General features: G+C 33.0%; 1 protein-coding gene across 1 annotated transcript; it reads left to right on the top strand.

The window, feature by feature from the left end:
* Positions 1 to 1,974: 1,974 nt before the first annotated feature.
* On the top strand, positions 1,975 to 2,954 carry LOC145094540 (uncharacterized). The gene is made up of 2 exons (XM_079032694.1): positions 1,975 to 2,502; positions 2,590 to 2,954. Exons 1-2 carry the CDS (start codon positions 2,332 to 2,334, stop codon positions 2,845 to 2,847), a joined length of 429 nt encoding a protein of 142 aa, XP_078888820.1. The 5' UTR covers positions 1,975 to 2,331; the 3' UTR covers positions 2,848 to 2,954.
* Positions 2,955 to 24,530: the final 21,576 nt, after the last annotated feature.

The raw sequence follows: 24,530 nt of genomic DNA, 5'->3' as shown, positions 1-24,530 counted from the left end.
GACTACATAAATGCACACACACATTCTTGAAAAAAAAAATGCACGACGCCTTAAAACCCATAATCACATCCAATAAATTCTTTGCTTTTTTTTAAAATTTTCCAATTAAGCCCCTCAAGTTTCATATGTAAATCCTAAGTACTCCTACCCCTAATGATACATTGACCCCTTAATATCTATTAAACCTTGTTATGACTAGAATTAACTTAAATGCTCACACATTAAACTTTTAGGTATAAATTAACACCATTTTTTTAAATTTGTTGAATTATAATCTTAAACACCGAAATCGCTAATAAAAATTAATATTTAAGTAACCGAAACTAACATTGTTGACATATTAAAAATTTTGGGTCATTACAACTACCTTCAACTAACACAAATTACAAAAATCCATAAATGCCCCCAGCAGAGCTTGCGCAGGCCACGCATGGCTGGAAGAGTGGACTTCGTGGCTAGGTTGTTACTAAGTGGGCTCCTTGTGTTTAGCCTGCTACCCAGATTCTTTCTCATCATCTTCTAGCTCATAGTTTTTAAGTTTTCTTTCAATTTTGACCCAATTTACCCACTTTAAATCACATGTTAGCCGGTTCTCTGCTCCCTCGATCAATTAACTCTGCATGCTCAAATATTCCTTCATCTTCTTCTAAATACAAGCCCACCTTCTTCAAGCTTCCATTTATCAACAAGTCCACAATATGCATCAACTCCACAAGTTACAAAGCCCATAATTCACTATCCTCCAAGTTCATTTGCTTCCGATAAGTACCAAGCATCTTTGATCCGCATTAGCTTTCCAAAAATCTGCAATTATGCTCAAAGACTAGAAAGTACCGATATAGTCCTAAAATAACAACAAAGAAAATATATATGACGATTAACTAAATTATAAATGAAATATGTCAAAATAAATTATAAAAAGAAGTAAATAATACAAAACTATTAAATTCATACATTAATAAACATAGAAATGAAGTTAAGCTAAAACTGCATTTTTTTTTTCTTTTTAAACTTTAAAACCTTTGTATCAAAATCCCTATTAAATATGAATAATAATAATAGATAATAGTCCAAGAAATAAAAATATTAGAATAAGTTAGTTGGATCAGATATATCCATTAATAGTTTTAGTTGGATATTCATGAATTATATACAGAAGCATTTTGAAGTGATCAAGGCAAGTCGTTGTTGAGACTTCAAACATGTCCAAGTGTCACAATATAAGTTGCTAAGGGTCAAAAGAAGCGACATTTGATTTAATTTAATTAGTTATGTTAACATCGATATGTGTTTTCTTTTCTTTAACCATAATACGGAATTGACCTCTTGTGATTACAACAACATACATGTAGAGTTCATTGGTCACTTTATATATATATATATATATATATATATATATATATATATATATATATATATATATATACTAGTTGTGAGACCCGTATGTTATACGGGTTGGATAAAACAAAAAAATTAAATATGAAAGTTTAAATAAAAATTTATTTAAATTTGAACTTAAAAGGAAACATATTCAATAGTATATGAGTTGTAATATTGTAATTTAATAGTTATTTTCAAATAAGACAATTATTAATTGGGGTGTAAATATGATGTATTAATTAAAAAAAAATAAACAATGAGAAAATGACACATGGATAAAACATTTATTCAAAAATACCAAAAAATTACATGTGTCCAAGTTAATGAGAGAGTGACATGTGGCAAAATTATTTTCATTTATTAGGGAAGACTAGGTGTGAGACCCGTGTATTACACTGGTTTATTAAAAATAAAAGTTGAATATCAATATATAAATATGAAATATTTTATAATGGAATACTTTACATAACATAATGTAATCTTCTAAAAATTTGCAAAAGAAATTAAATCGTTTGAAGTATTTATGAGAATTTATTACCAAATTAATAGGATAATTTTATTTCTTTATAGAACTCATTAGGGAAAATGCCTTAAAAGACCAATTAAGTTTCAAAAACGTTCATATTACCCCAATTACGTTTTTGTTGTTCACAAAAAACCAACGAAATAATGTTTTTTATTATAAATCCAAATAAAGTTACGAATAAAAATAACATTTTTTAATGGTGACCGGCATGTTGCAGGTAAACGATGGGGGTAAATGAGTTGGCATATTTCTGTTGAGTTGGCATATGTGTTGGCATATCTACGTGGCATTTGTGTTAGATAGATATAGGGCATAATGGGGGATACGACTCCTTAATCAATCGACTTCTTCAATCGACTTCTTCAACATGGCTTCGGGGGATATGACTCCTTAATCAATCGACTTCTTCAATCGACTTCTTCAACATGGCTTCTTCGTCTCGATCCTCCAACTCATGGTCAAGATCAAAAATTTCCAAGTCAAAAAGCACAATTGATAAGGCACATCCTTGTGATTGTGGGTTTCCTTCTCGCATCTGGATATCAACAACAAAGGCAAATCCTGGTAAAAAATTTAGGGTTTGTCCTAACTCTTTGGTAAGTATATATCTAAAAGCTTGTTCTTGTTTGGGTCCCTTTTTGTTTTTCATGCTACAATATTGTTTGTTTATGTTATAATTGAAGATGAAGGATCCAAAGGATAAATGTGATTTCTGGGAATGGGTTGATGATGATGAAGAAATTATAACCAAGAACGAGAATAAGAAAGATGAAGAACATGATTTCAATACTGAAGTGAAGATTGCAATATTGGAACATGATTTCAGTGAGTATAAGATGAAGACTGATAAGGAATGTAAGAGTTTTAGAAAGGAATTGGATAAAATGAAATGTTTAGTGTTGATGTTTGTTGTTTTGTTTGTAGTGAAGTACATGATTTAGTGTTAAGTTTATTATGTAAGGAAAATGTACTTTGAAATTATCAGGATATGTATATTCAAAGTAGTTGCATTGTACTCATGTAAAATGGTTACGAAGTGGGAATGAAAAGAAGGTATTTGTGAAGACTGATACACATAGAAGGTGTTTATGAAGGCTAATAGTCCATAAAAGTAACATACTTTTTATTGATTGAAAATAGCAAGGGCAAAATAGTCCATAATAAGATTACACTTTATCAAATCATAATAGGAAGGGCAAAATAGTCCATAAAAGGATTGCACTTTATCAAATGATAATAACAGGGACAAAATAGTCCATAAAACATGTGTTTGACATTATGCATGTAATTTGTGTTGTAAATGGTTTTTAAACACAAGGGCAGTTTTATTGAAAACACACATAATAGCAACATACTTTTTATTGATTGAAAATAGCAAGGGCAAAATAGTCCATAATAAGATTACACTTTATCAAATGATAATAGGAAGGGCAAAATAGTCCATAAAAGGATTGCACTTTATCAAATGATAATAACAGGGACAAAATAGTCCATAAAACATGTGTTTGACATTATGCATGTAATTTGTGTTGTAAATGGTTTTTAAACACAAGGGCAGTTTTATTGAAAACACACATAATAGCAACATACTTTTTATTGATTGAAAATAGCAAGGGCAAAATAGTCCATAATAAGATTACACTTTATCAAATGATAATAGGAAGGGCAAAATAGTCCATAAAAGGATTGCACTTTATCAAATGATAATAACAGGGACAAAATAGTCCATAAAACATGTGTTTGACATTATGCATGTAATTTGTGTTGTAAATGGTTTTTAAACACAAGGGCAGTTTTATTGAAAACACACATAATAGCAACATACTTTTTATTGATTGAAACTAGCAAGGGCAAAATAGTCCATAATAAGATTACACTGTGTTTGACAAAATAGTCCCACAAAACAGTCCATAAAATGATAATAGGAAGGGCAAAATAGTCCATAAAACCTGTGTTTGACAAAATAGTCCCACAAAACAGTTTTTACCAATTTTAACATAGTTTTAACAAATAGGGGCAAAATGGTACATTGTTATAATATGCATAAAAGGTAATAAACTACATATGAAAGCATAATTAAACCACATAATCAAGCATGTGCACATGGCACTAAATGTTGGTAAATGTGCACAACACCAAAAGACAAGCCTAAGCATCAAAAAGACAAGCCTAAGCACCAAAAGATGTGCACTAAGCACCAAAAGATGTGCCATTTCAAAGTATCTGACATAATCCTAATAGAACACACTTATCCTAGTTTATAGTAACTGGATTTTCAGTACTTTCCCCACTTCCATCTTTTGTTACCACCTTCTTCCTTAACTTCAGTTTCGTGATCCTCTCAGAAGGTAATCGCCTTTTGTTCGCAACAAAATGCTGATAAAAAACAGGTTGATGCTGATGGTGATGATTTTCTTGATGGTCAATCTCATCCTCCTGGTGGTCTTCAATATCGCCTTCTTCAACTTCATCCTCCTGGTGGTCTTCAATATCGCCTTCTTCAACTTCATTCTCTTGTTGTTCAATTTCATCCTCCTGGTGGTCTTCAATATCGCCTTCTTCAACTTCATCCTCCTGGTGGTCTTCAATATCGCCTTCTTCAACTTCATTCTCTTGTTGTTCAATTTCATCCTCCTGGTGGTCTTCAATATCGCCTTCTTCAACAGCCTCTTCTTCACCAATTCCAACTTCACTAACCCCATCTTCATTGATCATATCTTCATTGACCCCATCTTCACTAATCCCATCTTGACTAATCCCTTCTTCAACATCCCCTTCACTAACAGTTGCTTTATTTACTGCATTGTTAAAACAAAAATAATAGTTATTATACAAATGTAGATGAATGAATAATCAAAATAAAAACGAACCTTCTTTGAGCAATGGACATCGCCTCTTGTTGTGTCCTTCTTGATGACAATTACTACATCTTGAGATGGACATCCCTGTCTTGTTAATTTTATGCTTTCCTTCATTTTCTGTAGGACATTTCATTCTGTTTACTTTGGGCCTTCCTGGCATTCTCCTACGCCGAGGTGGTAATATGGGATCAAATAGAACATCAGGCCACATGTTAGCTCCATTTATTGGTTTGACTGGATACCTATAGCAACTTCCAAACATGCTTGTTTTAAACCATACGGCTACATAGTCCTCTGCATTTCCATTCAGGTATAATATAGCAGCAATGGCATGCACACAAGGGATACCACTGAGTTGCCAGGCTCTGCAACCACAAGTTTTGCTTTCAAGGTGAACAGCATAAACTTCATGGGCTAATTTCACTTCATATTCTTCCTCGCCACTTGGAATAACATCCCAATACCTGAAATCATATTAAGAAGGTAAGTTATTTCATATTAAATCACTTACAATTAAATAATATACCTTTGTTCTTCTTTCATCTTCTCAATCCTCTTTCTAATAGAGGGGCAGATTTCCATGTCCCACTTATGCCCCTTAATCTTTTGATTGTACATCCTCTCCATCACGTACAATCTGATTTCTTCCAGCATTGTTATTATTGGTTTCTTCCGGGCCTCTACAATTGCTGCATTGAAAGATTCAGATATACCGTTTTCCACTGCATCACAACAAGTCTGAGGTTCAAAGAATGCTCTGCACCATGTATTTGGGTCTCTTTCTATCAGGTGCTCATAAGCTTCTGTGGACATTGTACGAATTTCCCTCATGTATGATCGGAAATTGGAATCGGTTGTAGCCTTTGCAGCACTCCAAAATAACCTCCTAAACTCAACACCCGTGAACCCCTTCTTCTTAAAGTTGGCATAGATGTGTCGGGCACAATTCCTATGCTCACATGATGGTGCCCTTTCCTTAACAGCCTCCATTAAACCCTACAAGGTGATAACAAATTTCAGTTTTAAAGTACATAATAACACATAATAAAGTAAGTAAAATGTAAACTATAACACACCTTGTGTTGGTCTGAAATAATTGTAAGACCCCTACCATCTCCCATCTCAATGTCCTCAAGTAGAAGATCAATGAACCACATCCAAGTTTCCTTGTTTTCAACTGGCACAACAGCCCATGCTAGAGGATACATTTGGTTGTTTGCGTCCCTACCAACGGCTGTTAACAACTCACCTCTGCAAATACCCTTCAAAAAACAGCCATCAACACCGATAACCCTTCTACATCCTTCAATCCAGCCATCCTTGATAGACTTCAGGAAAATATACATCCTTTTGAAGTAGTGTGTAGCATCAGGCGTATGATTTGTCTCGATCAAGACTGTTGACCCAGGATTAACCCTCAATAACTCAGCACCATAATTCCACAGTTTCTCATAATGGCTTACCAAATTGCCTGAAATTTCATCTAGTGCAAAGTACTTGGCATTTCTACACTGCCCAAGACTTACCTTGAGACCATAGTCTTTCCTAACCACTTCTGCCATTTTCCTATAGCTAAACTTAGGCCTTTCCAAAATGTTAGGTATTAACATTTTTCCAATCCACTTATACGTAACAAGACAACCCAATTTTTGTTGTCTAGCACAATTATGTTTATCAATTAGTGACTTGATCTGGAATGAATTTTCCTTATTCATGGGACTAGCCCATAGTCTAAAAGGGCAAGATGGCTTCCCTTTTTCATTTTTACTGCACCTTACTAACAATGCTTTTGCCTCATTTTTTTCATACCACAATGAATAACCCTTAGACACAGCATAATTTGTTAACATATGTTTCAGTTCATCTCGATCAGAGAATTTCATACCTAACTCAGGCATCATAGTGTCCCATTTTTGGTTTGGATCGTGAATAGGATGTTTTTTTACCTTACTACCAGCTTCTTCCTCTATGCCTCTTTGTGGAATAAGGTTCTTCTGTGACAAAAAAGGATCAACAACTTCAGGCCATTGAATGTCCTCATCATCAGCTTCATGGCCCACCGATAGATCATCCGATAATACCGAGTCCACATCATCTTCATATGTTTCAGTACCACTATCCCATTCTTCAGCTTTTTCTTCTTCAATCCAATCTAGTAAGGGTTCATGATGGTCATCAATGTAGATACTTATTTGATTATCATCATCATCAAACCCAGCATCAAGGAACCTAACATAATCATCTTCATCCCTGAGTTCCCTTAACCCATCTATGAGGGACCGATTTTTAAGACAGTAATACATATCCCGACATCTATTGTTGATCAATTTTTGGAGATAGGTCTTGAACTTCTTGAAATCCATGTTATGTACATCTAGCCCCATAACAGGTACTTTATCAGGATGAAAGTAAACCAAGGGATTAGGAGAAAAAACACCTTGATGGTAGACATCAATGTTGAGTGAGTCACGAGACACGCTTGCTGCACGAGACATCAATGTTGAGTGAGTCACGAGACACGCTTGCTGCTGAGAACCCTTGCTGCACAATCGACTAACTTACCTTCACCTTCTGTAAAAATCAATTTCACTGTCCCACGTTGAACCGTTCCGTTATGTAAGAACCCTAGATATCGATTTCACCCTTCACTGAGAACCCTTGATGGTGAATCGATATCCTTGTGGCACTTATGTTTGATGTAATGTGTTTTAATAATCCATGTCAGATTATCACCGGTAAACAAAGAAACGTAACCCACAAATGCCGGTCACCATTAAAAAATGTTATTTTTATTCGTAACTTTATTTGGATTTATAATAAAAAACATTATTTCGTTGGTTTTTTGTGAACAACAAAAACGTAATTGGGGTAATATGAACGTTTTTGAAACTTAATTGGTCTTTTAAGGCATTTTCCCAACTCATTACAATTTTATGGAATTTTATTTTAAGAAAATGGAAATCCCTAAAAAAATGACAAATGGAAAATAAAATTTCTAAAATTCTCACAAAATTACAAGTGTCAAAATGAAGATGAAGATGACATATGACAAAAAAACTTTCATTTATTAAAGAGTATATATATATATATATATATATATATATATATATATATATATATATATATATATATATATATATATATATATATATATATATATATATATATATAAACTCATTTTAGGCCAATCATTTTAAAATAGTTGAATAAGGACATAATTGTAAATTAATTAATTAATCTTAATTAGGTCATATTCATCGCCGTAACTCTTCTATAGATACCACCAGCCACCTTTTAGGATTTCCTTTACCCAACTCCTAAATGTTAGCCTCGAGATCATCTCCGACCATCATCTTCTCAACAGATAATTGCTTTCACCTTCATGCAATCGATTAAGCTTCCCCTCACTCGAAATCACATTGACAAAAGCTCTCCCTTTCAAACATTTTCTTAGCTATCGACCATTCTCCTCCATGTTTTCGCTTCAGCGCCGCCCTTTTCCATCTCCAACGTTGCCATCTATTAGCACCCCCCCCCCCCCCCCCCCCCCCCTTCAATAAGTTTCTGAAATCGCTTTTGAGATTGGATTTTAGTTTCATGATTAGATTTGTGCTTGTTGTTTTTAGCTTAAATATTTTTTATGATACTCGTGTATAGGCATGAAAAATTGGTTGAGTTCCTTAATAGTGTGCAATCTTCAGTTTTAATTCTTGGAATAATCATAAAGTCATTGTAGGAAGTTCTCAATATACGATTTAAAAGAATACATTCTTCCGTTTGCAAAAGTATTGTTAATATGTGTTTTGATAATTAAATTCTTTTAGGAGTTAGTACAATTGGAGGCATGCTTTTGCTTTTGCAATCACATATGTTATTGCAGAAACATTAATATTCACTTTTGTGGGAATTGATAATCACAAAAATTTTAATTTGAAGAATAGTTAATGTTGGCGTCAAAGTTTAGGAGAATCAAATAAAAGTCAAGAATAAAGTCAAAATTGGAGGAGTTAAATATGTGATGATCTCCTCCAAAATGATTCGAAATAAAGATGTTTTGTGATGCCCCTCATATATTACTTTCGATGCAAAAAAAATCAAGAATGACAGTTTTTATCAATAATGAAGTCTCTTCTATCAAGAATGAAGTCTATTATGTCAAGAATGAAGTGAATTAATTCAAGAAAAAAGTATATTTTACTGAAAAATGGTTAGAATTAAGAAGATTTTTTTTTTGTTTTTTATGTAAATACTATGGCCTGGTGAATTTTTCACGAGTGTCAATATTTTCTTTCAAAAGTTTTGAAGAATGAAACTCTTTTCTTTCAAGAAAATAAATACTAGGAAAATGTAAGCATGTACCCGTGTAATTTATTTTATTTTCATTTAAATAATGTTTTTTGTTGACATGGAATTTAAATTCTAATTGAGAATAGTAAAAAGGAAAAATGTCATATTAGCCTATCAAACTTTTTGTGTTTGTTTTAACAGGTCATCCTACTTTTTTTTTGCACATTAAGGGAATAAACTTAAAGTTGACCGTTTAAAAAGTCCTTACACCCGTGATAAATGGTGTCCTCACCAAATCATCAATAAATGGTTACGTAGATGCCAACTCATTGCTTACGTGGCAATTGATTTTGGTCCACTGTACAACCCTTGGTCCCCAAGGATTGCCACGTCGTCAATGGGCCCAGTATATAAGCAAAGTGATACCCTAATAGATCAATATGCACCACTTTGTTACCGTAAGCAGTTTCTATCGGTTGTTCTTCATTCACCACTGAACACTCTTTAACTACGATTATTTGCAAACAATGTCTCAGCAAAGCTTCTCCCGTAATAGTGGATTATGCGAGTCGAATCAAGACATTTCACCGACTGAGTTCGAGATCCTTGCCATGGAAATCCAAGTGGAGCTGGAGCAAATGAGACAACAGATGCAGGCAGAAATGGCGGCGATGAGGACTGAGCTTTGAGGGATGAAGAACATCTTGATAGCGATGGTAGCGATTGGCATTACTCTTCTTCCTGGTGTCGTTTGTAGAGTTTTCGGTTGTGGTGTTTTCTCTTGGAAGTAGGTTGTGGGTCGATAATGGCGATTTTAAGGTAATTTGGTTATGGATTTTGGGCTTTTTTGTTGGTTTTTATTCTAATCGCCATCATCATCGGATAGTATCATGATAGGGTTAAGTATGTAAGTATAGATGGCATTTTCATGGCTTGAAACTGTTGTTTTTTTTTTTTTTTTTTTTTGAGGTTTTGGGTAGTAGAGAACCCCGTGAATGTTGTAGTTATGTCCACTTTTGTATAAATGTTGTTTGGAATGTAATGGAAAATGTATGCTACTACGTTTTGATGTTATTTTTTGAAGCAATGGAAATGGTAGAATGTTAATGAACTTAATGTACTCAAGTAACATGAAAAAAAAGCACAATGTAAATGAACTCAATGAACTCAATTAACAGGAAAAAAAGTACAATGTTAATGAACTCAATTAACACAAAAAAAAAAAGTTACATTCATAGTAGAATGCTATTTTAGATACTACCTAAATAATTGACATCATTGAAACTAGGTAATTGTCACCCATTAAAGTACAACGTTATTTGTAGTAGATAGATGTGAACATACAACGCACATTGTGTTAATGGAAAATGTCATTAATGATTGTCTTAAAAAAACACTTACAAACTTAAAACAAGCACATCTAACCATAGTCCATAACCATAAAACTTTTAGTCCACGTCCATTGGTTTGGATGAGCTATCTTCTTCACCATTTTTGCCCTCCACCCATTTTGCTAACCTTTTCTTGATTATCCTCTCTGTCCTTTTCCTTAGCTTGATTGTACGTTGTTCTTGTCCCTTCTCTTTTTTCAGACCATTTCCACATTCACCTTCAGCTTAAACCCTCCTCTTTTTCAGACTACTTCCACCTTCACCTCCAGCTTGACCCTTCCTCTTTTCTGACCACTTGCACTTTCACCTTCAACTCGACCCTTTGCCAAACCACTTACCCCTTCAGCTTGACCCTTTCCCTTACTCAAACCACTTCCACCTACATTTGTAGCCTTTTCTTTTTAACCTAACATTTTGGGGGCCTTGCCCTTGCAGTACAAGTTGACTTGTTGTGCCCTACCTGTTTACAAACACCATATACAATCCTTTTTCCTGACTTTGATACTTTGTAAGATCCACTTACCTCTATACTACACCTCCTCCTCTTAACAATAGGTCTCCCTGACATCTTCCTTTTCAATGGTGGTAATGGTGTTATGCGTATGTTAGGGGCCACATTGCACTCCCATTCATACTTCCTATTGAGTATTTGTATATATATATATATATATATATATATATATATATATATATATATATATATATAAGGGATCAACAAATGTCTCTACATTTTTGTTTACATAATAAATGGTTGCCACTAAATGGACACAACCATACCTATTCAGTTGCCATATCCTGTAAGTACATGTTTTCTTTTCCAAATTAACTATATATGACTCTCCTAAGTTTCTTGTGTCAAAGGCATTATGTCCATTAGGAAGCACTTGCATGTACCTACAAATAAAAACAGTTACAATGAGTTACTATGGTTGAAAAAGAATGACAAAGAAGAACAAACCTTTGTTGGATCTTCAATTCATTTATGGCCAGCCTTATGTTTGGACATACGTCAAAATGTCCCCATCCACTACCTTCCTGTCTCAAAATACACATTCGCTACATCACATATAATCTAATATCCTCCAACATAGTAATAATTGGCTTTTTCCCAACATCCAATATAACATTGTTAAAGCTTTCAGACAACCTTTTCTCAGCAGCATCACACCCCCTTCAAGTTTGAAAAAATGTTCTGGAACATGACTTTGGATTCCTTCCCATAAGATGCACATATGCAGCAAGGATAATCATTTGAATCTCTTTCATTGCAGAACTGAAAAGAGGTTCAGTTGATGCCTTACAAGCCTTCCAAAACAATGTCTCATATCGAGCACCAGGATATTTCTTCTTGAAGCTGGACAAAACATGCTTAGCACATTGCCTATGTTCTACCTCTGGGAATAAATCCTTCATAACTTCAATTATCCCCTACTTTTACATCATAAGGACATTTACAACTAGATCATATATGAAACACATAAAGCATGGCATAATAAACACAAACATACCTTATGTTGATCTAACATCAATGTCTTACCATACCCACCTTCAAGATGCAAATTTTCTAAAACCATTTCTGATTGTCTTTATTTTCAACACAAACCACAACCCAAGCTATTGGGTATATATGATTGTTTCTATCCCCCCCCCCCCCACACAACATATAATAACTAACCAGTACATATTCTTTTTAAAAAACACCCATCCAAGTTTATAATCCCTCTACATCCACTTCTCCAACCCTGCTTTAGTTCATAAAACCATATATACATCATGCTAAAGTATGTTTTCCCATATGGCATAGAGTTCACAGACAACTTGATTATTGACCCTAGATTAAACCTTTTTATCTCCTCACCATAAGACCAAAACTTTGCATAATTATCCACTATGGTACCCTCAACAAGAGACATTACATGTTGGTTAGCTCTCCTGTATTGTCCCATACTAACCTCTATGCCAAATTTAGTCTTTACTTCCTCTTTTAGCATCGTAACATTGAATTTATGATTCTTAATAACTTCCATGGTGAAATGACTACTAATCCATCTATAATTAACAATTGACCCTAACTTAAAGTTCTTGGCACAATTATGATCATTGAAAAGGGACTTGATTTGGAATGAGTGCTCCTCACTCATCCATGACGCCCATAGCCTAAATGTGCATTCACCATCACAACACTTAACCAATAACCTTTTATTGTCATTTTTTTCATAATACAATTGATACCCATTAGCTACAACATAATTGTAATTGTTTAGGGTTGGTGAACCTCATACCTACAATTGGCAACTACTTCTTCCAAGGTATGTCTTCATTAAACATTGATTTTCCTTTCACATCTGGGACATTTTCATCTTCATTATCTTTTGGATTTTCATCTTCTATGGCATCTTCAGTTCCATTCACCTTACTTACTCCTTCATAGGTTACTTTTTCCAAGTTGCTCTGTTGTGGACTCATGAACTCAGTAAGGTCATTACCTTCTTCCCTTTCGATTGACATGTTTGACATAACAACACAATTGTCCTCAATTTCATTTTCCTTAGTTATGTGTATAGTAGTACCAAAATTATCTATGTAAACAGGCACCTGTACTCCACACCGATAAGCAATGTCTATAAACTCTTGATAATTAAGGTCATTAGAAATCAAGGTTAAACCTTTTGGGATTTCTAAACCAAGTTGACATTAATAAAGCTTCCCACACTTCTCTTGTGTGAATCGTTCAAGAAAACCCACAAATTCAGTATAGGACATACTAATAATATCAATATTCTGGAACACATGTTGAATACCATCAGAGTAACAAAAATGTTTGTTGATGAACACACCTTGGAAATGAATTATAATTAAGACGAATATAGCCATCGACACTCGATAGGAACTTTGGTGGGAGGTAAGGGTTTTTTTATGAATGAAGACGATGGGAGTGACAGACGAAATAGGCTTATTTAAAACAATTCAAACAAAATGTAAGTAGATGTGGCCATTTCATTAAATGACATGGCATCGACAATTCTTCCATGGCACGTAAATTACCTTTGAACACGGTATCAGGTCACATAAGGGTATTTTAAAACAGGAAAATGTAAGTTCAGTCCCTTAATGTGCAAAAAAAAAAAAAAAAGTTTAACGACCTTTTAAAACAAACACGAAAAGTTTGATGGGCTAATATGACATTTTCCCTAGTAAAAAATGAGAATAGCAAAAAATGCCCTTATCAATTTATGGTTCATTATTTTTTCCTTAAATCAAGATACATAAAAATATCAAAAAAAACCCGTAAGATATTTTGAATTTTGAATTTTAAAAAAAATTAATAATAAATGTAATAATATTCTTTCATAAATTATTTAATTTTTTTATTGATCCAATGACTAGAATGTTGTTACTAGGTTACACAATAGATGCTAGTTACAAATGATCATATGTGTGTGTGTGTGTGTATATAAAGCTAGGGTGACGTCATCGGCAGCCGTCTACCAATGTGTTATGCCACTGATCAACCGTTTGTTGAGTCGTGGATAGACAAATGTTTAGGCCTGAAAATTAGGTTGGAAACCCCAACCCAACCTAACTCATATAACATGTTTCAGTATATAGGTTCGTTGGTTCACAAGTGAGTGGGTCGAACCCAACCTGCTTAACCCGTTTAATAAATAAGCAACACAATTTTTTTTTTAAAAATCAGGTTTTTCAACATAATGTCATAAAGTTATTAAAATCATTAACATAAAAAAGAGGTTTTCAACATGAAGTCATATAGTGTTCGATTTCAGGTTGAGCAGAGCACCGAAGCTAGTGAGAGAGAATGGTTGATTAGTGTGTTTGACTTTTCTCTCTTCGGTTGGTGGTGTGTGACTTAAATAGCTAACGATTCGATGACAGTTGGGATAGTAAGCGAATAGTGAATCGGCGATGAGCGGGTGGCGGGCTGAGGATGTGAGGAGCGGCTATTGGCCAATGGCGGTCTGGTGGATGTGTTCTTCGTTCCTGACTCGTAAGTATGTTTGTTTTCTTTTTTGATTAGGGCACCGCAAGAAACTAGCCACACGATTATACGACTATGGAAGGCGAAAGAATACAATGATACGAAATATTATAGAAGGAAAATAGATTTCTTTAATAATTAAATATATCTATTTATTTAAATGTAATATATATATATATATATATATATATATATATATATATATATGTTGTTGGGGTCCCATGAACCCAAACAGGTAACCCAACCCAGCCCATGAAATAAACGGGTTGGCGGGTTAGCAGGTCAAAAATCGCAACTCAAGCCCATTTATTTCCGAGTTGGATCAGTGTCCGGTTACGGGTAAGATCGAGAGTTTCCACCTCTAAATTTAATTTTTTTTATGTACTGAGGAGCTTTTTATTGGTTTAATTCTGCAAATATGGTACATGTGTAGTTGTGGAAAGTTGCTTTTTATAAAGGTTATTTCAAAGCTTTTATGTTTGATTCAATGTCCTTTATTTTTAGTACAAATAAGAGGTGTATGGTTCCATTGTAATGTATTCATAACCAAGGTTTTCATTTAGTAATTTCTTAGCCTCCAAGTTTTTTCTCCTAATGTACACAGTTGTCTTCATATTTCTATGTTTGGTTTTTCCTACCTTTTCTTATGTTGCTTTCTATAATTACCTTGGTGCATAAGGTGCATATTTCATAGTAGCCTCTCTGATTACCCTTGGTATCAGAGCTTAAACCAGGTAAGTTGATTTCACCATAGATGACCAAAAGAAAGACGGAACATCATTTCTTCATTACCCAAAATTGTTACGTAACAACTACGCCGTATGGGCCATAAAGAGGAGGGTCTTTTTGCAACCGCAAGATGTGCGGAAGGTTGTGGAAGCCAAGAACCCTCAACATGATGTACCTAACAAGATTAACAAAATGGTGTTGGTAGCTATCTACCAATGAATCCTAGGGGAAGTTTTGTTGTCGATTATGGAGAAGCAAATGGTAAAATAAGCATGTGATACTCTTAATGTCATGTATCTTTTAGCGGATAGTGTGAAGGCTGTGAAACTACAAACCATAAAGGTGAAATTCGAATTTCTAGCCATGAAGGTAACAGATTGATGATTTCGTGCTCAAAATAAATAACATTATAAACAACATATGGGCTTTGGGAGACAAAATGGAAGAATAATATGTGGTAAAGAAGTATTTGAGGGTAGCCCCGACAAGATTCAAGCAAATTGTATCATCCATTAAAAAATATGTGAACCTCAAAACCATGACGATTGAAGAAGTGATCAACAGTTTAAAGGCTTATGAAGATAGGGTTTAAGGATCTAGTGATGTAGATGAAAAGAAGCTACACCTAACTCATCAACAATGGGTAGAAAAGATGATTAAAAAGGGCGCTAACTCCAAAAACTCGAATAAGTAATATTGTGGTAATAATAACAATTCGTGAGATCATGGTAGAAGCCGGGGAAGATGTGGTAATAACAACCAAAGAAGAGGATATTGTAGTGGTGGTTCAAATCAACCCCGTAATTGCGACCAGGGAACCTTGAACCAAGACAAAAGTAACATTGAATGTTATAATTGTCAACATTAAAGGCAGTACACAGCTAAATGCAGGAAACAACGAAACGAAAGATGAAATAACAACAACAACGATGCACACATGTTTCAATACAAGAATGATAACGAATTTTCATTGTTATTGGATAAGTGCAATATAATGGAGCAAAATGAAGAAGAGTATTTAAACAAGCACAAAGTAACACCTAAGTTAAGATCAGCTAGAAACGACTCAATCTATACTAACATTTGGTATCTAGACAATGGAGAAAGTAATCACATGACAAGCCAAAGGGACAAATGTTGAAACCTTAACTTTTCCATCCAAGGGGTTGTTCATTTTCAAGATGGTTTAAAAGTTTGCATCGAAGCCAAATGCTTCATTCTCTATCAATCCAACAATGGTGAACAAAGACTCTTACAAGAGTTTACTACATACCTAGCTTATGCACATATATCATCGGCTTGGGTCAACTTGCAACAAAAGGCGAAAATATTCTGATGTTAAGTTTGTTCCTTTGGATATACAACAACGATTGAAAGCTCTTAATGAAGGTAAAACAATTGCCTACATCCTATTAAAATGTAGCAGAAAGGTGTCTGATCGATGAAACTCATGAGGTGTCATGCCTTTAGCATGCTCACCTTAGGCATGTTAATTTTCTAGAACTTAAGATGATGTCAGATAAAGATATTATGAATTTCTTACCTAGTATTGAGAACCCAACCAAGGTCTTTGAAGGTTTCTTGATCGACAAGAAAACTCGAAACATTACCCACCAAAACAAGTTATAGAGCATTAGAAAAGTTAAAGCTTGTTCATGGTGCTTTATGTGGTCGATTTACACTTCCTTCACAATCAGGTAACAAGTACTGCTTCCTCCTTGTAGACAATTTCACTCGATTTTTATGGGTGTATTTTCTAAAAACAAAGATGAAGTTTTCGTTACCTTCAAAGTATTTCATGCACTTGTGGAAAATGAGATGGGTAAGAATTTGAATAATTTTCATACAGACCATGTGGTAGAGGTCTTATCAAACCACTTCAATTCCTATTTCACTAAAATGTGTTTAAACGTCACTTTACAACTCCATGCAGCCCGCGGAAAAATGGGGTGGCAGAGAAGCGAAAATGGACAGTTGTAAAGATGGCTAGATGTAGGGAAATCTTTAGAAAAGTCTCACTATTTTGGGAAAAGTTACATTTAAGTCCTAAATTTTGTTTTTTTTTTAACAAAAAAACCGGATAAACCTCACACTTTAATCCTTTTTTTCCTGCTGAGCAGGTCACCTATGCCATGTGGCATGCCAGCTGGACAAGGGCTGATGTGGCATGCGTATAAGCTTTTAAATGCAAAAATCGGAATTTATTTAGAATATGAGGCGGGTGGGATTCGAACCCACCACCTCACACATACAGCCAAACACATTTTCCACCTGGCTAGACACTATTTCTTGATTTCATCCCTTAAAGTTTATATATAATGTATTAAATGTTGAAGCTTTTCATAAAAAATGAGAAGAATGGGATACGAACCAACAACCTCCCACTAACAATTCCAACCACTTCCCACTAGGCTATCAACTGTTTGCTAATTGTTTTCCTCAAACTTATATATAATGCCTTAAAACACTGAAGCTTTTATTATTATTATTATTATTATTATTATTATTATATTTACGTAAATATATATAAACTTCGGAAAAAAACAGTAATATATATGTTTTTAATTTTACAAAATACATATAATCACTATTAATTTTTAAAATCGTGATTATATGTAGAAAAATATATTTATATGTAAAAACATTTATAAATGTGTTCATTTTTAATAATAATAGTTATAATATATTAATTAATAATAATAGAAATAATAAATGTAAACCTTTTTTTTCGAAGTTTACATATATATTACTGTTTTTTCAAAGTTTATATATATTTACGTTCTCAAATAATAATAATAATAATAATAATAATAATAATAATAATAATAATAAAAGCTTCAGCGTTTTAAGGGATTATATCTAAATTTGAGGAAGGTAGTCGATAAAAAGATGATAGCTTAGTGGAAAGTGGTTTGAATTGTTAGTCGAGGTTGTGGGTTCGAATCTCATTTTTCTCATTTTTAATGAAAAGCTTCAACATTTAATACATTATATATAAACTTTAAGGGATGAAATCAAGAAATGGTGTCTAACCTAGTGGAAAATATGTTTGGCTTTATGTTTGAGGTGGTGGGTTCGAATCCCACCCGCCTCATTTTCGTAATAAAGTCCAAAAGGATTAAAGTGTAAGGTTTATCCGGTTTCTTGGGTTTTTTTGTTTCAAAAAAAGTTTAGGACTTAAATGTAACTTTTCCCAAAATAATGAGACTTTTCTGAAATTTCCCCTAGATGTATGCTAAAAGAGATTAGCGTACCAGATTTATTATGGGGTGAAGCTGTATGTCATGAATTGTCCATCCTTAATTGTATGAAAACTAAAGCATTAAATAATTTCACACCTTACGAAGCTACATTTGGGAGAAAACCGAATCTTGAACACCTAAGGGTATTCGGGTGTGTCGAACATGATAAAATCACCAAAAGAAACCAAAGTAAGTTGGAAGATCGAAGTATAAATATTTTCCATCTTTAGACTAAAATGGGCAACAAAGAATACATGTTCCTTGATCCTGAAGCTGATACAAATTATACCAGTAGATATGTGTTATTTGAAGAAGATAGATCATGGTACTAGGAGGAGTCAAGCAAGCTACACAATACATGTACTTTTGAACTCATTGATGATCAACCTAACGATGATGCTTAGGAGACTTCATCTTATACTATGCAACCAAGTCACCATGAATCAGGTGACTCATCATACACTTGATCGCTAGAAGATTCATGTTCAAGTGATGAAGCTCATATACGACTTAGATCACTCGATGACATAAGTGTGTGTGTGTGTGTATATATATATATACATATATATATATATATATATATATATATATATATATATATATATATATATATATATATAATAAATGAATATGGTTAATCTGATTCCGCCATGTGTCAAGCTATTAAATCAATAATACGCCACATTTCATTATTTTGGTTCTCCAATTTGAATTTCATTTTACAACTCATATTCATAAATACTCATAAATTCTTATATGGTAATAAAATATATCAAAATATGTCAATATTACCTACTGATTAAAGGATATTTACCAAATTTAGTTACACTTATTATGTTTATATTTTTCTTTTATAATTCCTTATTTTTTAATAATATGTGTTTATTTTAACAACTTAATTTTATGATTTATATAACAAATTTTATATGTAAAAACATTTAGGTTTGCCACATGTTATTTTATTAGGCATTAAGTTTATCATTGCCACAAGTCGGTTTGATTGATATTTGTTGTGATATTTCGTAAAGTCAATTATATTTAAATATTTTCCATCCTTATCCCATTAAATCTGGCCCATTATTAGCAATTTTTTGGTAACTTGATAAAATAATAGCTAATATTTGTAATATATTTCATTCGAATCGATGCTTGTATCTGATTATTTTGTTAGGTCACACATAAGATATGAGTTTTCCATCCATCGATTTTTGCAAGGTTGTAAAAAACGTTTGACGTTAGCTAGTTGGTGGACTGGGGTCAAGGGATTAATCAGCTAGGCGGAGATCGGGGGATTAACCGGGGACCATTAATTGCTAATTTTTTGAATTTTAAAAAATTAAATATGACTAATATCAATATCAAAGTTCGTAAATACCACTAATATGATAACAAAATAGGTTAATATGATTAATACAAAACTAATCATGACTCAGATTGTTTCTATTGAAATAAAACTTCTTCAAAATGGTAAAATTTCATCGTTTTATAATGTTTCACTCATTATTTATGCAAGGATTAATCGTTAGACGCCCTCTAATCGATCGAGTAGCACCTAGGGATTAATCGGAGATTAATCAGGACCTAGTCGAGATTTTTACAACATTAGATTTATGTAGATAAAGAAGATTTTATACCTCGACCAGACAGGTAAATCTCTTTAGATTTAATCTTTTTCCTCACTCTCTATATGTGTATCAGTTGAACACTTGTGTTTTCCATGATTTTCTATTAGATTTCTTTTAGGTGATGTCTTATGAACGCATAATAAGATTTTTTGTAGTCCACAACTAGATGAGTTTTTAATCCAATACTTCTTACAATTATTCGTATCTTCATTGCTTGCATTTGCAGCTATTTATTATATTTTCTAAACTTTATTAAATTTTATAAAATTTCTTAGATAAAATTAGGTCTATAACGGATTTTGGGTCTGAAGGTGAAGAATTTGTTGTAATATTTAAGAGCATCACAATTCTTCCAAGTTGGCCGCTATTTCCATGTCTCAATGTTATACTCAGTGGCGGATCCTGTATAGGGCCAGGGGGGCCCTAGCCACCCCGGTTTTTTCCTTACTAATACCAGTTGTATACATGTAACAAATCCAAAAAGAAAAAATCAATCTCATGGCCCTGAGGCATTTGAAATATATGTATCCAAGAAAATCAAATAAATGAAGAACTCAAACCAAGTTAAAATAGTTAGGAATAAAATCAATTACTAACAAACAACCAGAAATTAAGGAAAGAATTAAAGATGAATCCAAATAAAAAATAGGATATTAAGCTCTATAAGAATCAAAGATTATTCACTTAATCTTTATAAAAATACAAAACTATGAAAAATTATCTCTCCCACTGGACAAATCTCACCGGTAAATCATATCTTACTCACCTCCGCTGTTCACCGAACCATAGATCTTAGCCTTGGTGTGAGCTCTGTCTGTTCTTCGCCCTTGTTGCTCATGTCTGTTTCGTCTTTCTATGTACGTTCCACCCTTTTCTGAACTGCTCATCATCTCCGATTAGCAACCTCTGTGTTCATTTCATTCTCCTTTTCACTGTACGTGTTATCTTTCCTCTTTTTCTCTCTTTTTATTTTCTCTTTCTCTCACTAGTCATTCTCTTTCATTTTTTTGATTTCTTCCGCTAGTGACCAGTCAATGGGAGATAAACTAAACATGTGAATAGAAAACAGTCTTCTGACTTTATTTGTTTATATACTAACTTATCAAAATTGAACACATATACTTTATTTTATTTTATATAACGAAGGTATCTAACAAATAGTTAAATATAAAATTTAGTATAACCATGTTTATTAAATATGTCCATTTATTTAGTGTTATTTTATTTTATATGAAAATATATGTTAGATTGTTAGTTAATTTCATCATTATTGGTTATAATAAATACATTTAATTTTTTCATAAAACAATTTCACTATGATCAAAATAATTAGTTTGTTAATTTTGTGGTTAATTTGATATTTATAGAATTATTTTTTTTGAAAATTTAATTTTGGCCCCCCTACCGATAAGGTTCGTGTTCCGCCCCTGGTTATACTTCTAATTTTTCAAGGAATATAATGGGGTTTTCTTTAAATTTCAGTGTCATTACAATGTTGAACTTAATGTTGCACTTCATCTTTTATTTTCACGGCTTCAAGAGTAACCCACCGATTTCAAAATTTTGTACAACATAGATTATGTTTTTTTCTTGCCCAAGGTTCTTTTTTTTCTACCTATACAATATACTAAAAACTTATTTTAATTGATTATGTTTTTTATTTGTTATGCAGACTAACCAACCTCTGCATTTTTTTTTTGTCACTCATGACCCTTCTATCTATAATGTTAATCATTGTGCCCAAATATTATCACACAAGTACTATTTTTTCACTGCCTTTTAAATTATCCTCTCACGGAATGTCTCACATATATGATGTTTATGTTGATTTAGGTGTCTAAGCCAATAACTAAATTAGTATATTTTTGAAATAAAAGCAAAGTCCTTTTGGAGTTGCCCTCAAAACTAGCTACTAAGAAGAATTATAGTTGGAGAGAAATGAAAATTTATTAATATATTATATGATTGATATATTAATTAAAATAGTAATTATTAATTTAGATTTAATTATAAATTAATTTGAATTAATTTTTGGGATTAATTAAATTAATTATAAGTGCATGGACTAAAGATGACATTGTTCAAAAGCTAAGCATTGAAGAGATTCTAGAACCTTCCTCATGGGGACGGTTTTGTGGAGCTTCCTAAGACTTCTAAGAAGCCTTAGAGGATAAGTAAAGGATTTGGATAACCACATATTGTGAGATATTATTATTATATTTAATTGAGTGTTATCCAAAGATTCTTTATCGCCTATAAATAGGACCTTAAGGATCATATTTCCGGCCATGCATTCTCACTCTTCTAATAGTCAAAATTCTTTACTCCTCCCTCTCTCCTCTTGTGTTCTCGTTGCTAAGGTTTGGGTACAAGCCAATAGAGGCAATATCTCTTTGGTGCTAGTCTTTCCAAGCTTCATAACTTCAAGGATTGGTTTGATTTGTTTGCAATAACAAATCAAAGGTATGTATTCTAAACTATGTAATTTTTTATTTACACGAGGTTTAGGCAAGTTTAGTTGTTCAAAGTATGTTGCTATCAAGTGTATGACATAGATCTTTTGTAGGATGTATGTACCCTATTAATTGTTAAATATTTTCCGCATTGTACATTGTTGTCATCTATAAAACTCATCAGTAGCATCAGAGCCTAGATCTGTCAAACATTTCTTGTACATGAGTTGAATCGAAGTAACTAATTTTTTTTCGAGATACTAATCTCATGACTTGAAAATTGGATCTCACGACGTGAGCTAAGAGTTTTCCAAAATTTCGGGTTTTCAACGTCCTAATCATATTTATGTGTTAATTTTGGTTATTATCCGATATTAGATTGAGTTAGATTCTGAATTTTGAATGTCTTGTATGATAATCCATAAAGCCCTAAATATTAGGAGATATCCTTAATTGATAATATTTAGTTGGTTAAATTAAATTGAATTATCTTTTATGAATTTAATAATTAATTTCATAGTAATGTAATTAAAGGTTAATTATAAACTTAAAATATGTTTAATTTGATTAATTAATTATATTATAATTTAGATAATTAATATTTAAACCTTGTATTTTGAAAAGTTTCAAAATATACATTATAATCTATATATGATAAAAGTTTAATATACTATATGTATAAGACAAGTTAGTCGACCATTAGTAGGCCTCATTCACGAAGTCATGCTATAAAGGGGGTATGAGAAAATGGCTTGTAAAATAACCGTTGAATGGGTATTCACTCTCATCCACCGCTCTCGCGCGTGGTGGAGGGTCGTTAGCCGAACGAGTTGATAAGGACATAACCTATAAAAGTATAATACTATAAAATAACTAAAGTTTTTATAAAATCCCTACTCTATTCACTTTAGGACAAAATGTGAAATGTATGCTAATCCATGAAAACACACATCACTCTTTATAAGTCGTTAGTGTAGCATGCGTGGTTGACTAGTAAAGTAATTTGGGACTATAAATTTGAGTGATGGACAAATCAAAATTTATCATTGTAAATGGAGCGTGTGTGGTTTACCGGCACATTAATTTCAGATGATAAAGGACATCGATGTTGTCAAGCAGGTTTGCATGGTTATTCACATCTTATTTGTGATCCTCGTCATCCGAGTCACAAATTGAACAACATAATATGAGATTAAACATCTCATTGATAAGATTCATTGAATCTCAAAAGATCTATGAATTTCATGTTAGATTGAACTTGGTAAATTTGTATTACCTACCTTAATAAATTCACAATTAGATTACAGCATCCCTTTTCTTTGTTGTGAATTGTATTTTTGGATCCTAGCCTTAAATATTAATTTTGAGATAAAATATTAAGGATTTATATCACTATCTAAAACTATATCTCTTTATATAGATGTTTGGAAATGGTGAACTTGAAACTACTCAAAATGGTTCCTCAAACTCAAACGTCTCCTTACTCTCAATTTTGTCAAAAGAGAAGCTCACTGGTCCTGACTACATGGATTGCATGAGAAACTTGAAGATGACTCTAACATCCTGACTCCCAGGTCTGAATTTTAAGAATTTTTTTACATCACATAAGACCTACTCGACGAGCTGGAAGCCCCAACTAGTCGTGTAGAAACTAATAAGGTCACGTGGATTATGAAACCTACTTGACGAGTTGGAGGATTCCAACTCGACGAGATGAGGTTGTGCATGAAAACCCTAATTTTTAGGGTTTACGCCCTATTTAAAGGGCCTTAAGTCCCCTCACCGGCCTCCATTACCACCTTATTGTCCAGAGAGAAACCCTAGTTGTTCTTTGTTACTTTCTTAAGTGTGTGAGCTTTGGAGAGTAAATCTTGTAGTCTTTTAGAGGAAACTAGAAGCTTGACGAGGTTGGATTGCGTAGAAGGCCTTAGATCCGGGAGCTTCGCTATTTTTGCAACCATTTAGAGGTAAAAAGTCACCATCTTGATCACTCGTTTGTTAGATCTCTCCATTAGAGAGTTTATGGTCATTTCTAGCTT

The sequence above is a fragment of the Lactuca serriola genome, chromosome 3 (assembly GCF_051521515.1).
Source record: "Lactuca serriola cultivar US96UC23 chromosome 3, Lser_US96UC23_V15, whole genome shotgun sequence".
Taxonomy (NCBI): Eukaryota; Viridiplantae; Streptophyta; class Magnoliopsida; order Asterales; family Asteraceae; genus Lactuca; species Lactuca serriola.
The sequence above is the reverse complement of the archived record's forward strand: the minus strand, read 5'-3'. Positions and strand labels throughout refer to the sequence as shown.